The sequence below is a fragment of the Drosophila navojoa genome, chromosome 5 (assembly GCF_054131105.1).
Source record: "Drosophila navojoa isolate 15081-1374.11 chromosome 5, UAZ_NAV_1.0, whole genome shotgun sequence".
Classification (NCBI taxonomy): Eukaryota; Metazoa; Arthropoda; class Insecta; order Diptera; family Drosophilidae; genus Drosophila; species Drosophila navojoa.
The window spans coordinates 12,472,679-12,486,146 of NC_142893.1; the positions used below are offsets into that span (position 1 = coordinate 12,472,679).

The window sequence follows — 13,468 nt, forward strand, 5'->3', positions numbered from 1 at the left end:
GCATAAGTAACTCTGCTTAAATCTTTAATGCTTGCAGCAGCCTAATCAACTTTTCCCAGCACAGTCACATACAATCGGCTCATGTGCTAATGCCCTTGGCAATGATATCGCAATGGCAGCAGGGTATGCAACACACACATGTGTGTGTGTGTGTGTGTGGCGCCCTCTCAGGTTGGCCGTATGGGCTATATGGGCTTTGTTGTTTTAATAACCACGATCACGTCGCATTAAAAGCACACACACAGAGCGAGGCCGTGAGGCTTAGTTAAATGCTGCTAATTAGGCCTTGCCGCGGCATAGCTCGGCGCACCGAACTGGGCCATTAAAAACTGGCTCAAATATTTGCGCAGCCATAAAAACGTTAATCAGGCACAAAGGGCCACAATGGCGCACACGCAACTAGCTGGCCAAATTATGCGAGCAATGCCAGCCAACAACTTGCCACAAATGAGCCACTAAAAACGCGGCACTTACCCCAGGTAGTGGCTAATAACGGGATGCATGTACGCGCGATAAACAATGGAGAATTCGCAAAATGCGAGAGCTTTTAATTATGCCTGGACTACTGCCAAAAAACAAACTGAACTCAACTCGGGGCATGCCACAACAAGTTGCCAAAAAAAAAAAAAAGGGAAACTATATCAATTGAAAATTGCCAGAGACAAGCGACAAGCGACTAGCGACTTGCAACTTGCAACTTTGCAACATGCCGCCTGTCTGAGATATAGAGAAAACAATAAACATGATGGCCATATTTTATATTTCCAAGACACAACGGGCCATTGTCAACCGAAGCCATAAAGCCATGGCCGAAGCCGAAGCCAAAGACAAAACCAAAAACTCGGGCCAAACAATTTTTGGCATTGGCTGCCAGTCACAATTGGCGCTGGGTGTCCACAGTGTCTGGCTGCCAAGTGGCTTGTGGGGGGCGGGGGGGCCATTGAATATTGGCTGGCATTATGTTAACGATATGCTTTAAACAATTCCATGAATAATCCCTTAACAGCCTACAGCCAACACAAAGGCCACTCCCACTCCCTCCCACTCCATTATGCAAAACGAGAATTGTCAGAAAATCTAAATATTAACTCTCTGCCTTGGCAGCATGTTTTTGTCACCTATGAAATCGATTAGGTCCAAATGGAAATTCAGGTAACTTCAGGCTGGCTGCGTGAAGTTGGCCAAATTGAATTTATATGGCTGCTTAAAAGCCCAACAACTTTTGTGCACAAATAAGAATACAAAATGGTGAATAGAAACAATGCGGCGGATTTTGCAGGGCGTGGCAGTAGGGGGGGCATTAGACAGCTTAAAGCTTATAGCCAACTCTATCTAACTTGAATTAAAAGCAAACAGAATGAGAGAGAGAGATAGAGAGGGAGAGATGGGGCAGGGAAGTGGGCGCGTGGGAGTGGGATGGCGAGTGTGCTTTGTATAATTATGCAAATGCGTTTGATTGTGAAAATTGTGTGCGCCAGCGCCAACAAGTAGCCAACACTTTCCAAATGCGCCACTTTGAATGCCGAAAAACAACACATTTGCATAATTATGCAATCTAACGGGGGTGTAGCCCCCCCCCCACGCGCACACCCACACACACACATAGTAGGGCAAGTGAAATTTTTGGCTAATTCACCGCAAAGTTTCGGCCACTCGAGCAAAAGTTTCGATATTTCGCTTAGCTTTTTGCACCAGAATTTATAGCGCAGGGCCTGAGCTTTACCTAAAATTTGCATATGTAGCACACACCATCTATCGCAGCAACAACCACCCACACACCCACCCATGCACCACCCCAAAAAACACGCCCTTTAACCCAACAGTAAATTTAATGAAAACTCGGTTCGAACAACAAAGCTGAGTTACGAATCTGAAATGCAACTGGAAAATTGAGGGAAAATCGCTAAACGCCACGCAGATCCGCCAGCAGCTTGGCGATCTCCTTCTTCATGGTGATGGCGCGATAGGCCAGCAGCTGGGCGAGCATCGCGTGCTTCTCGATCAGCGCAATGGCCTCCTGGTCGCCCACGCTGGCCTGCTTGGCCAGCCCCTTGGCCGAGTCGAGGGCCATGTGGGCGTGATTCAGGGCGGCAGTTACCTTGGCCTCGGCCTCCAGGTAGGCAGCCTCCACATCGACGCCCTGGCCCTGCTCCTGCTGGGCCTTCTCGATAATGTTCTTGGCCTCCGACAGCAGGGAGGCGGTGCCGGTGGCCATCTCGAACACGAATTTGGCCACCCTCTCGGCATTTATTTTGACCGAGTCGTCGCCCTCGTTGCGGGCACAGACCATTTCCTGCTGCATGTCCGTGCGCGATGCAGCCATCACTCCCTGCACGGGCTTGATTTTCATGGGGTCCACAGTTTCCACATTCGTCTTGATGCCCTTACTCTCATCCATGACCATGACGTTCGGTTTCTTTATAGCTGATTTCTTCGGCTCCTCCAGCAGTGAGGCGTGAGCTCTGCGACGCTCCTGGTCCTGATCGGGTGTATCCGGCTTAAAGTATTCCTGCTTCACATTCAGCATTTTCATCTGTTCACTGACATTGGATGCATCGCAGCTCGAAGGTCTGGGACCGCACGGATCTTTCTTCGGCGGCTTCTTGCACTTGTCGTACTCTTCCTGCCTGTCGTCGCATGACGAGGCACGCTCTCGCTTCGGCTCCGAGCAGCTCGCCCTCTTCTCTTCACACTCGTCCTCGGCCTCGACGCATTTGCGAATGCACTCCTTGTGCTTTTTCATTTGCTTCTTTTTCATCTCCTTGGCGAACTTGTCCTCTTCCGTATCCGACTCAATGTCCAGGTCCACATGATGCGGCTTGACGTCCGCCTCTGCTGTGTCCTCCCCGCGAATTATGGTCTTGTTGCATATGTCGGAGCGAGTCTCCCGTTTGAAGACATCCTCGTCCACATCTCTGGCCCTCTCTGCTCTCTTGGCAGCCACAGCAGCTTTGGCCTTCAATCGCTCGGCAGCCGCCGTCTCTGTGACCTGTTGCCGCTTCTCCCCCATCTTCGACACGGCCGTCTTGAACAGAGCAATGGCTTTGCCTATCATCGTCTTGACCAGCTCGATGCCCTCGGAGGCCATTACTGCGGCACTCTCGACCGCCTGGCTCTCGGTCTGACTCTCCGCTTTGGGCTGAGTCGCCCTTACTTCGGTAGTTTTAACCACGGCTGCTTTCTCCTTCTTCTCCTCCTTCTTTGGCGGACTAGCAGCGGGCTCGGTCTTCTTCGGGTCGTCCTTTGGGGCATCCTTCTTTGGGGCATCCTTTTTAGCCGCTGCTTTAGCATCAGTTTTGCCAGCTGGCGCGGCTCCGGTGGGTGGTGTCTTTGGCGGTGTCTTTGGTGGCGTCTTTGAGGGATCTGGCTTATCTTTTGGTTTCGCGTGCGCCTCTCCCTCCTCCTCGTCGTGAGATACTTCCTCGGATGGTCCGGGCTTCTGTTCTTCGGGCGTGTGCGGCCAAAACGTGGGCTTGTTTATAAAGTCGGGCGCCTCGTTGGGATGCGCCAGACAAAACTCCTCCATTGTCATTTCTACATACGGCTTCAGGCCCTTCAAATGCTCCATTTTCTTCTGCAGCTCCGCGATGCGCTTATTCGATTCCTCCTTGTACTTCTTGACCTCCTGCTCCACACACTTGGTGATCTCCTCAGACTCTCCAAAGTACTTGGAGTGGTCAATCAGCGAATGCCGATTGGTGATCATGTTGTCCAGCTGCTCATACTTCTTTTGGAAGTCATCCACCCAGCTGACCATCTCCTTGCGCACGTTCTCCTTGTAATATGGCCAATCGATTTTGGGCAATTCAGCTGGATATTTGTCAACGCGACTGTAAAGAGAATTGCAAGACTTGGCGTAAAGGAGTAAGGGATAGTCTCTGGATCATCTAACTGCACTTACGCTTTGTATTCGTTGGTCAGCTTGGCAAAGGCCTTAAACTGCTTGCGCTGATTGGGCGGCACTCGCTTGTATAGCTCGGCGAGCTCGATGCCGCAGCCCTTATCCTTCTTGCCCTTGCCCTTGCCCAGGCACTTTACAAACTTCTCCCACATGCTGGTGGTGTAGCGGTGTAGTGACGGTGTTTGAAAGACTCATATAAAAATATATAAAATGTCTACACATTTATTTATTTATTTATTGGAAATAATAAAATAATGCGCGTGTATGTTTCAATGTGAATACGTATTGCTTGTGAGTAGGTGGGGAGGGGGAAATATCGATGAACAATGTCAAGTCAGGTGGATCAAGGGTAAGTTGACCTCTCCGAGCATATCATCAACATAATATTTTGAGTGCCCCGACGTTTCCATGAGCCGGGCAATAAAAGTTGGCTTTTACGAGCTTCGAGCTGCTAAAAATTGCATATTCATGCATTTTCAATTAAATCAAAGTCAGACGCATTGGCATCTTCGACTAAGCAGTTGACAAACTGACAATAAAATCGAAAATTAATTCCATGTCACAGGCAAGGCAGCGTCTGCTCCGCCCCCCGCCTGCTCCAGATGGCTGGCGCACCAAAACTTAAATGTAATTGCATAAGCAGCGTAGAAGGGCCATAAGCGACAGAAAGAGAGAGAGGCGAAGAGGGGTGGGTAGGTGGCTGAGTGTGTGTGCTCTGGTAATCGAACGAAATGAAAGTCACAGCAGCACCAGCAGACACCAACAGACGCCCTGCAGGCCAAATGTGCAGCAGCAGCAGGAGTCGGAGTTAGAGCAGCGTCGCACCACCGATCCCATCAGCAGCAGTCGTCGCACCACCAGCATACGGTCTGCGCTCAAATGCTCCAAAGTGACAATCGCAATTTATAACGCAACGAAAATGGGCTAATGCCAATTCTCCAGGTAATTGTCGGTATCGAAGAAGTTTGGCCCGGGGTGGGAGGCAGGCAGGCAGGCAGGAGCAACCCTTGACAGCAGTAGCAACGAGTGGCAAATGGAACAGGATGCGAGAGCAGCGCCTGCGCACTCACACATATACACAAGCCCTCAGGTCAGCTGTCAGTTTGACAGTTGGCAAATACCGCTACCCACCCCCGGCAGGACGTTGCGTCCCAGGACATTCGCCTAGGAACAGCTGCGTTGCGCTCTCGTGCTCTCGCGCCAGGCGAAACGCAGCGGAATGGCACGGAATGGAACGCCACTGAGAGCGCAATTCTCTGACTTCTCTGTCTGTCAACGAAATTAGTGCGGTTGTGAATTTTTCGTGCATATTAATTGTAGGCTAAATCCCACGAAAACCTTGGGAAATTGCAAAATAATTGAACCTCAGCTCTTGCTGCATGCGTGAACTATGAAAAACCCTGGCTAAAAGTGTTTGCAGTGCTCGAATCGGTCCTCCTCGCCCGGACCCAGCGCCCAGAGAGACGCTCGGCGCGCTCAACGCGTCTCTTTGTGGATTTTCTATTTGTGTATCATACGATATTGTGTTTACATTTTTTTGCTGTCACTTCCAAAACATTGCTGAAAAAATGCGTTGCCCGAGTCTTTAAGAGCTCATTATATTCAAATATACTATTGAGAATTGCATTCGAGTAAGTCTCATATTGTTATTAAATGAATTTCCATCGAAAACTCGCTGCAAATCATGCAAAAATATTCCCTCCATGTGTGTGTGTGAGCGCATGTGTGTGGGTGTGTGTATGTGTGTATTCGCTGGTACAAAGTATGAATAACATTCTTGTTGAAGAAATGTAAGGCATCTATACGAACGTCAGTTAGCAAAAGTTTTATATTAGGGTAAACTTTTATTTACTTCTTACAAATCAAGAGAAAGAAAATAAATGCTTTAAATAAAAATTGTAACACACATATATGTATATGCTTATTAAACAAAATAATAATTAAATGGCAATGATTAAATTAAAAAAAAATATATAAATATATATGTATTTATTAATATTTTTATATTTATTATTTATTATATATTAAAAATATATAATTTGATATTAAATATCCATATGTATTTTATATATAATATTAATAATAAGTTTTTATGACTTTAAAGCCCTGATGTAGATCTATAAAAGAATGTTGAGGGACATATTTTTTTATTTATTTTTTTTTTTATAAAGCATGTAAGACATCAAATATTCATTATATGGGATTTTAAATAGCTCTAATGAAAATGAATTTCATCACATTATAAACATTAACTTGCCATAAAAATGAAATTAATTTGTTTTATCTTCATTTTATTATTTATTTATTAATTTATTTTTATTTATGTACGAATATAAATTAATTTATTGCTATATATTTTGGCTTACATATTTTTTACATTTAAAATTTTTTTTAATTATTATTAAAATTTTTATATTAATGCCCATTGTAGATTTGTGTTAGGCTTTTCTTAATAATATAATTCTTCTGGAGTCTAAATTTCTAGAGAAGGAATTCATGCTCTTCCGCTTCTATTGCTGTTCGCATTGTACATTAATTTGTTGGCTAAAACATTTTAATGCATTCAGTACCGCTAACATACGGCACATTGCCTTAAAGCCCCGAGTTGACTTAGGTATGGTACATAAAAACTTTGTAATTTGCAGCATGTCCAAACTTAAGTAATTGTTGTTGGTCAGCTTTTGGCAGGCACTGTGTGTGTGTGTGAGGGCATGCCTGATTCATATATACATATATAAAATGTAAAATTTACGGAGAAACTTAATGAAACGCATTAAAATTCCAGCAGCCTAAATGAAATGAAATGAAATTGTACAAATAAACTAATTGCCTTGAAGGATACTTTACAGCTTTGGTCAACGGACAACAACAGCAACAACAACAACAACAACAACAACAACAGCAACCAGAGCAATTGAGAGTGCCACTAAAACGTCAGCAGCTGTTGTTGTTATTTTGTTTATTTTTATATATTTAATTTTTTGTGTTTTCCTGTTTTATTTTTTGTTATTTTGCTGGCCGAGCGCTGCGAGCGTTGCGGAACAAATACAATTTGCGGCAAGCGGATAATGTGCAAAAATAAATTTTCCACAGCGCGCGCTGATGGCTTAGAATTTTAATGTAATTTATTTTGTGGAAACAAACAGCGCCCAGTGGGCCCCGTGCGCCCAGCAGCAAATAAAGTATGGCCAACATAAAAATTTATGCGCCCAAAATTGGGAGAACAGCCCGACAAGTCGAAGCATAGACCTGAAATCTATATACACACTTATACTTATATATATATGTATATGTTCGTGTATCGCTTCGTTAAGCCTTTCACGCTCCTGCTAAAACTTTAAAGTGCGCAATTTAAATGTACATTTTGCTTAAGACCCTCCAGCGTATCGTGCCACGCCAGCAGACTAAGCAAGTAGTTATACACACACACACACTCACACAGAGGGACGCCAACTATTTATGAGGCTAGGCAAGGCGGTGCCCCAACAAGCCAGCCAAGTGATTTTATGCTAATATTATGGGTCATTGGGATTTGCGCAGAGCAAAGTGCTTGTTAAACATTTCATTAGACTTAGTGTAAATACCCGCGGTTAACAGGCGCTCGTAAAACTTGCCACACACACACACGCACACATGTGTGGCTTTAGAGCTGCTGAACAAAGCAGCGCTTAACATTCGATATTAGCGAAAGTTTCGAGTAGTTTGTGAAATTGAAAGTGGCCTTTATGATAAAGCATATGCTGAAGCCCAACTCTGGCCCAAGCTGAAATTCAATCAATATGCGCTCTAGAAGTTAGCTAACATACATATATGTAATTACACAGCATATGCTGAGAGACCGCCTGTGTGTGTGTGTGTGAAAAGCGAAATTCTAAAATAAATTTATCAAAATCGCAGCCTGACCCGTCGCCGCTTGGCAATATGTTTGACTCTCGCATAGCGTATGCAGGATAATGCCAAATCATGTCACTCGCACATGTGGCCACACATTACGTTTATTAAATTCGTGCCTGCTGCCGCTGACGCATACTCCAAATGCGTTTTTGATCAACTGCCGCGTCACTGAGTCCTGAGTCCCGAGAGCTGGCAATGGGGCAAGCGGAGCCTGGCGAGCTGCAAATTCGTTAGCAGAGCTTGGTCAGATCTCTAAGCGTTGACAAATGATTTGCGTTCGGCTCGCACGCAGTTTAAAGCGTTAAATTTACGCTGCTGCGGCTGCTGCTGCTGCTGCTGCTGTTGCTGAGACTGAGGCGAGAGTTCAACGAGTGTCTGCAATAATTGGAAAATTTTCATTTGTCCTTTTGCCCTTGCGACGACTCTGGCTCTGGCTCGGGCTCTGGCTCTGGCTCTGGCCTTTGCAGATCGGGCAACAAACGAGCTGTAGGCGCATTTGCCATCTGTCACTCTGGCACTCGTGATGAATGTGTTTGACGTGTAGCCTCGGCGCGCCCACGAGCATGGCTAACGGTGATGTTGCCAGTTGCCAGTTGCCCGGCTGCCCATGGCACAGGCCGAGGCCCAGGCCCAGACCCAGGCTAAGGCTTTGACTGCTTTTCGCTCTCATGATGAAACGCAGCGCACCGCATGACGTTGCATACTTTGCGGCGCACGGGCCACTGTGAATGATAGCTGAGCGCGTGGGCGTGGCACGACTGATTTTCTTTCATTCTTGTTGTTTTGTGTATGACAGAGACGACGCTGCTGTCAATAGTCAGCGCTGAAAATATTAATGGCTCGACTTCATTTCGCGCGGCAAATTGCCCAACAAATGTTGAGCACAAGTTGACAATGAGGAGGTTGGCGGACTTTTGGCTAATAGCAAGGGCGTGATTGCTTCTTTAACAATGTTCATTCGGCAGCCTTGTCATCTTCTGTCTGTCTGCTTTCTCTTTGCAGCTCAAGGACACGCACGCACACATCGATATACACATTAAAGAGCGCAAACAGTGACAGGAGCAATGCAAACAACTCGCACTCGACAGGCGCAACAGCAGCAGCAGAAGCAGCAGCAGCAGCAGCAGCAACTGCAGCATATGCCACACAATGTGTGGCAGCAACGTCAATGGCTGCTGCTTGCCATCGTCCTCATGTTGACACTGTTCACGCGCACTATTCAAGGGATTACCGAGGAGCTGTCACCAGGTAAGTGTGGCCAAGTGTGATTACAAAAACAAACGCTACAAGTGCAAGCACCTCTGCTGTTCCATTGCTCACCCACTCCTGCTCCCCCTCTGTATTGCATCTTTACAACATGCTGGCCAACACAATAGGTTCGATGTTCGCCCAGGCATTGTGGCATTGCTGCCACCTGCTTCATGGCTGATTGGCCAAATGCTCTTGCAGCTTGGCCAAACGAAAACAAAGCAGAGCACAAAAAAAAGGAATGAAATGAAAAGAAAAATCACAGAATAAACATCACATAACGAACACTCTTGCTCTATATATACATATATATGTGTATATATATACTCAAAGGTCTGTCTATGGGTTCACTAAATGGGTCACAGCATAATCCTGCAACTTGTCATTCGCATCTGTGTCAACTATTTTCTAATCAACAGCACTTGAATGTAAACACAATTTACTGAGCGAGTGGAGTGTGTTTTGTATGCTCCGACGACAGTTGATATTCTATTTGAATAACTGTTTATTCCTTACGGATACAACAAAATGATAACAGCACACAAATTACATTTAAATATACATTTTCGTTATTTATATTTATAAATCAAAAATCACAAAATATGAAAGCTTTACCAGGCGTTTGCCAAATTGGAGTGAAAATAATAAATGAGTTTTTATATTTGTATAAATTCATAATTAATAAATAAATTATTATATTTATATAAATTGGAGTGAAAATAATAAACCAATTTTTATATTATATTTATATAAATTGGAGTGAAAATAATAAATCAATTATTATATTTATATAAATTATTAATTAATAAATAAATTATTATATTTATATAAATTGGAGTGAAAATAATAAATAAATGTTTATATTTATATAAATTATTAATTAATAAATAAATTATTATATTTATATAAATTGGAATGAAAATAATAAATCAATTTTTATATTTATATAAATTAATAATTAATAAATAACTTATTATATTTATATAAATTAGAGTGAAAATAATAAATATATTATTATATTTAAATAAATTGAAGTGAAAATAATAAATAAATTTTTATATTTATATAAATTAATAATTAATAAATAAATTATCATATTTAAATAAATTGGAGTGAAAATAATAAATATATTTTTATATTTATATAAATTATGATGTGCCTCATTTTATCAAAAAGTTATAAAATGAAACGCGCAATAAATATTTATAATTTATTTTTCAATTTAATTGAAAATAATAATATAAATATTTATAAATTCATAGATATCAGTAAATCATTTATTTATCATTACCATTTATTTCTAAATTAAATTAAAATAATCAAGTATATTTATATATATCCAAGTACATATTTTAAACAATTATTATATATTCACAAATAATCAAATTCAAATTGTTTTGCTTTCTATGACTATAACTTGATGCTCATTAATAATTATTGTGGCTATTAATTGATTCTTATAAATAAATTTGCACAAATTCTCGACAATTGCACACATCAAGCAATGCGAAATTATGTTATCTCTATCAGACTCTCTCTCTGTCTCTCTCGCTCTTTTGGTATCACATATTAATTACTTTTATATGGTTTGTGATACGCTTGGTATTGTTGTCGATAATTGATTGGCTGTGCCTTGTGTGTGTTGGAAATTGTGCAATTATGTTGCCGAAGGAGTGAAATGGATACTTCTATGAGGCTCGTCTCTCATCTCGCCTCTCGGCTCGTCTCTCGCCTGGTCTCTCGTCTGGTCGCATCGGCTCGGGCCTTCCATTCACTTGGATTATTCATAAATGGCTGTCAGACAATGCTCTGGCTGCAGATACCCGATGTCTATTCATAATGCATGCCTGCGCCTTGGCAAACTTCAATCAGGTGAAAGTAGCTCAATTGGCAGTCGCCTAATAAATAAACAATGACTCCAGCACAAGTACATCAATATTAATTATGCAAATGATTGCACGAGGCCCGCCTCGTACTGGCATTTGTGTAACTTAAGCTCATTATAAGTGCATTAGCCAAAAGTGTCAGCCCACGTTGCTGCTGACCGACTCCATTAGAGAGGACGCGACAGTGGCTAAAAATTTTCAATTTTCCTGCCCAGCTGGCTGGATTGGGCCAGAAAGCGAAATTATGATGAATGCGCCACGCTTTGACCCAAATAAATTTGTCAATTTATCATTGGCGTGGCGCCCGCCCGGATTTATGCCACTCGATTCGCTCCAACAGCAACAATTGGCGAGGCTTGAGGCTCGAGGTTGCGGCCAGGGATTGGGTTTTGGGCTTTGGGCTTTGGGCTTTGTGCTTTGGGTCTGCCATCTTATGATAATTTGAGTTACCCCCAGATTCGAAAATATGTATGTATGTGTATATATACACATCTTTTGTTGGCTTCGCTCTGTCTCAAAGTTTCGAGCACAACAGCAACTGTGTCCTTTGGGTCGGATAAGTGTCGGCTTATGCACTTATTAAACAATAATAATTGCAAATCATCTGACTTGACTTGCCCTGATGCCACTTGACTGTTGAGTGTGTGTGCGTGTGTGTGTGTGTGTGTGTGGTTGGCATGATTTTGATTTGAATTAGACAACTTGTCCCGGCCAGGCTAATCAAATAAACGCTCGCATAACTTTTTTGTGCTGCCTGCCTTTACTACATGTGGCAAACAAGTCTCGTCCTCAAGACTTCTCATTTTTGTTGGCTGTTGAAAACATTTAACAAGCTGCCAGCTGCAAGCGAGTTGAAATGTTTCGCACTTGCCTCAGCAGCTCTTCGGCAACAATGCAAAATTCGGAACAATGAAAATTCGTTAAAGTTTTACTTGTTCAAGTGTGTGTGTGTGTGAGTTAGTGAGGGCTTATGTGTGTGTGTGTGTGTGTGTAGAGCCATAAACTGAAAGTTTAGATTTTTAGTTATAAGTTTCATGTCAGACAATGCAGATCAAACAAAGATTATTGCCCAAGTTTTATTCATGTGCAGTTGAAAATTGAAAATAGAAATGATTTATGACAAGTGTATGCACAAACTGAACTTATTCGGGACATTAATGTATGAATGGTGAAGAAGTTTCTGTGTTAGAAAAGCCCAGATATTCGTTGGAGGTTTTTTGGTAGTCTGCATAAAACAAAAATAAAATTAAAAAGTAAATAAATAAAAATAAAATGCATTGAAAATTGCAATATTAATTAATTGAGAGCAACTAAATTAAAAAAAATAAAATAAATAAATAAATAAATAATTAAATGAAAATAAAAATATATATATACACATAAAAATATAAAAACTTTGTTCATAAAGATTGACAGAGAGATCTTGTCTATATCTGTAAGAGAGTTCAATTAGAGCTCTGCAGATTTTATGAAGGCTCGACTCTTACAACTCCAACTAGATTAGGAAGTTACAGTAATCGATTCTGCGCTCTGATGAGTGGGAAAGAGGTATCACTGGGCGCGAATCTGCTTTCTTTGAATGCAATCATAAGATTCACAATGTGGAGCCGTTCACATATTCTCGATTAAGCAAATAACATTAATATATATTTAAAAAAAAATAAATAAATATATATATACAATAAAAATAAAATAATAAAATAAATAAAAAAATATAAAAAAATAAAAAATATGTTTAAAATACATTTTTTTTAATTTAAAAAAAATTAACTTAAAATGTCTCAAAAGTCTACTGTCATATATCATTTCTCAATCAGATGCAGCATATTAAAAAAAAAAAAAAATTAGAAAACAATTTAACTAACTCTGCTGACTATAAAGAAAAAGAAAACAATAAACAAGCGGCCAAGTGTGAAAAGTCCTGGTTAATTCTGCAGTTTTCATTTAATCGTTAAGTGGATGGGGAAATGGCTAGCAACTGGGTTGGGAAACACTTGACGTGGCCTGACAGCATTTTCTGTGCCGACCAATGCAGCGCATTAATATTGCTTGACGTCGCTGTGGAATTTATATTAATGATCTATGAGTGTGTATTAAAAAATGAGAATGGAATGGGATGGAAGCGGGGTGAGGAGTAAGCACCGGCCACTCGGCTATGCTTGAGATGATTAACTTTAAAGATGAAACCGAAATGAGCATAAAGGGCATTAAGTTGAGCTTTTGTTTAAGAGAGGGAGAGAGAGAGAGTGGGAGAGGGAGAGAGAGGGGAGCAGTAAGCACTTGGGGGAGGATTGGCGCTTGGAGATTGACAGTCAAATGACGGAAGGGTCGCCCTCTAATACTTATTATTATTAATGAGCAGCGCGAAATAGAAAAAGAAGAAAAAAAACACGAAGCGAAATGAAATGAAGAGCTGTAAAAGGTGTCCGTTACGCACCTTTTACAGCAGCGAGAAATTATAAATGTCGAATAATGATGGGGTGGCCCTATATACATAGATTGGTGTTTGTAATGGTACAAATAATAAAAGAGAATTATT

The 13,468-nt window shown here is 41.7% G+C and overlaps 2 protein-coding genes across 2 annotated transcripts in view; one reads left to right on the forward strand and one right to left on the reverse strand.

The window, feature by feature from the left end:
* Positions 1–1,810: 1,810 nt before the first annotated feature.
* knon (knotted onions) lies at positions 1,811–4,211 on the reverse strand. Its single transcript, XM_018105988.3, has 2 exons — positions 3,902–4,211; positions 1,811–3,830 (listed from the first exon to the last, which is right to left on the reverse strand). Exons 1-2 carry the CDS (start codon positions 4,051–4,053, stop codon positions 1,904–1,906), a joined length of 2,079 nt encoding a protein of 692 aa, XP_017961477.1. The 5' UTR covers positions 4,054–4,211; the 3' UTR covers positions 1,811–1,903.
* A 938-nt stretch (positions 4,212–5,149) lies between these two features.
* Positions 5,150–13,468, forward strand: part of Sema2a (Semaphorin 2a) — a 53,260-nt gene continuing 44,941 nt past the window's right edge. Inside the window, exons 1-2 of the mRNA XM_018105983.3 lie at positions 5,150–5,532; positions 8,798–9,043. Of these exons, the coding sequence (XP_017961472.1) occupies positions 8,860–9,043 (184 nt within the window). The 5' untranslated portion in view covers positions 5,150–5,532; positions 8,798–8,859. The remainder of the gene's footprint in view (positions 5,533–8,797; positions 9,044–13,468) is intronic.

Coding starts and splice junctions, on each gene's coding strand:
- knon (XM_018105988.3), bottom strand. CDS start 4,053: ATGTGGGAGAAGTTTGTAAAGTGCCTGGGCAAGGGCAAGGGCAAGAAG. Junction 3,831..3,901: donor CTGACCAACGAATACAAAGC/GTAAGTGCAGTT, acceptor TTCTCTTTACAG/TCGCGTTGACAAATATCCAG.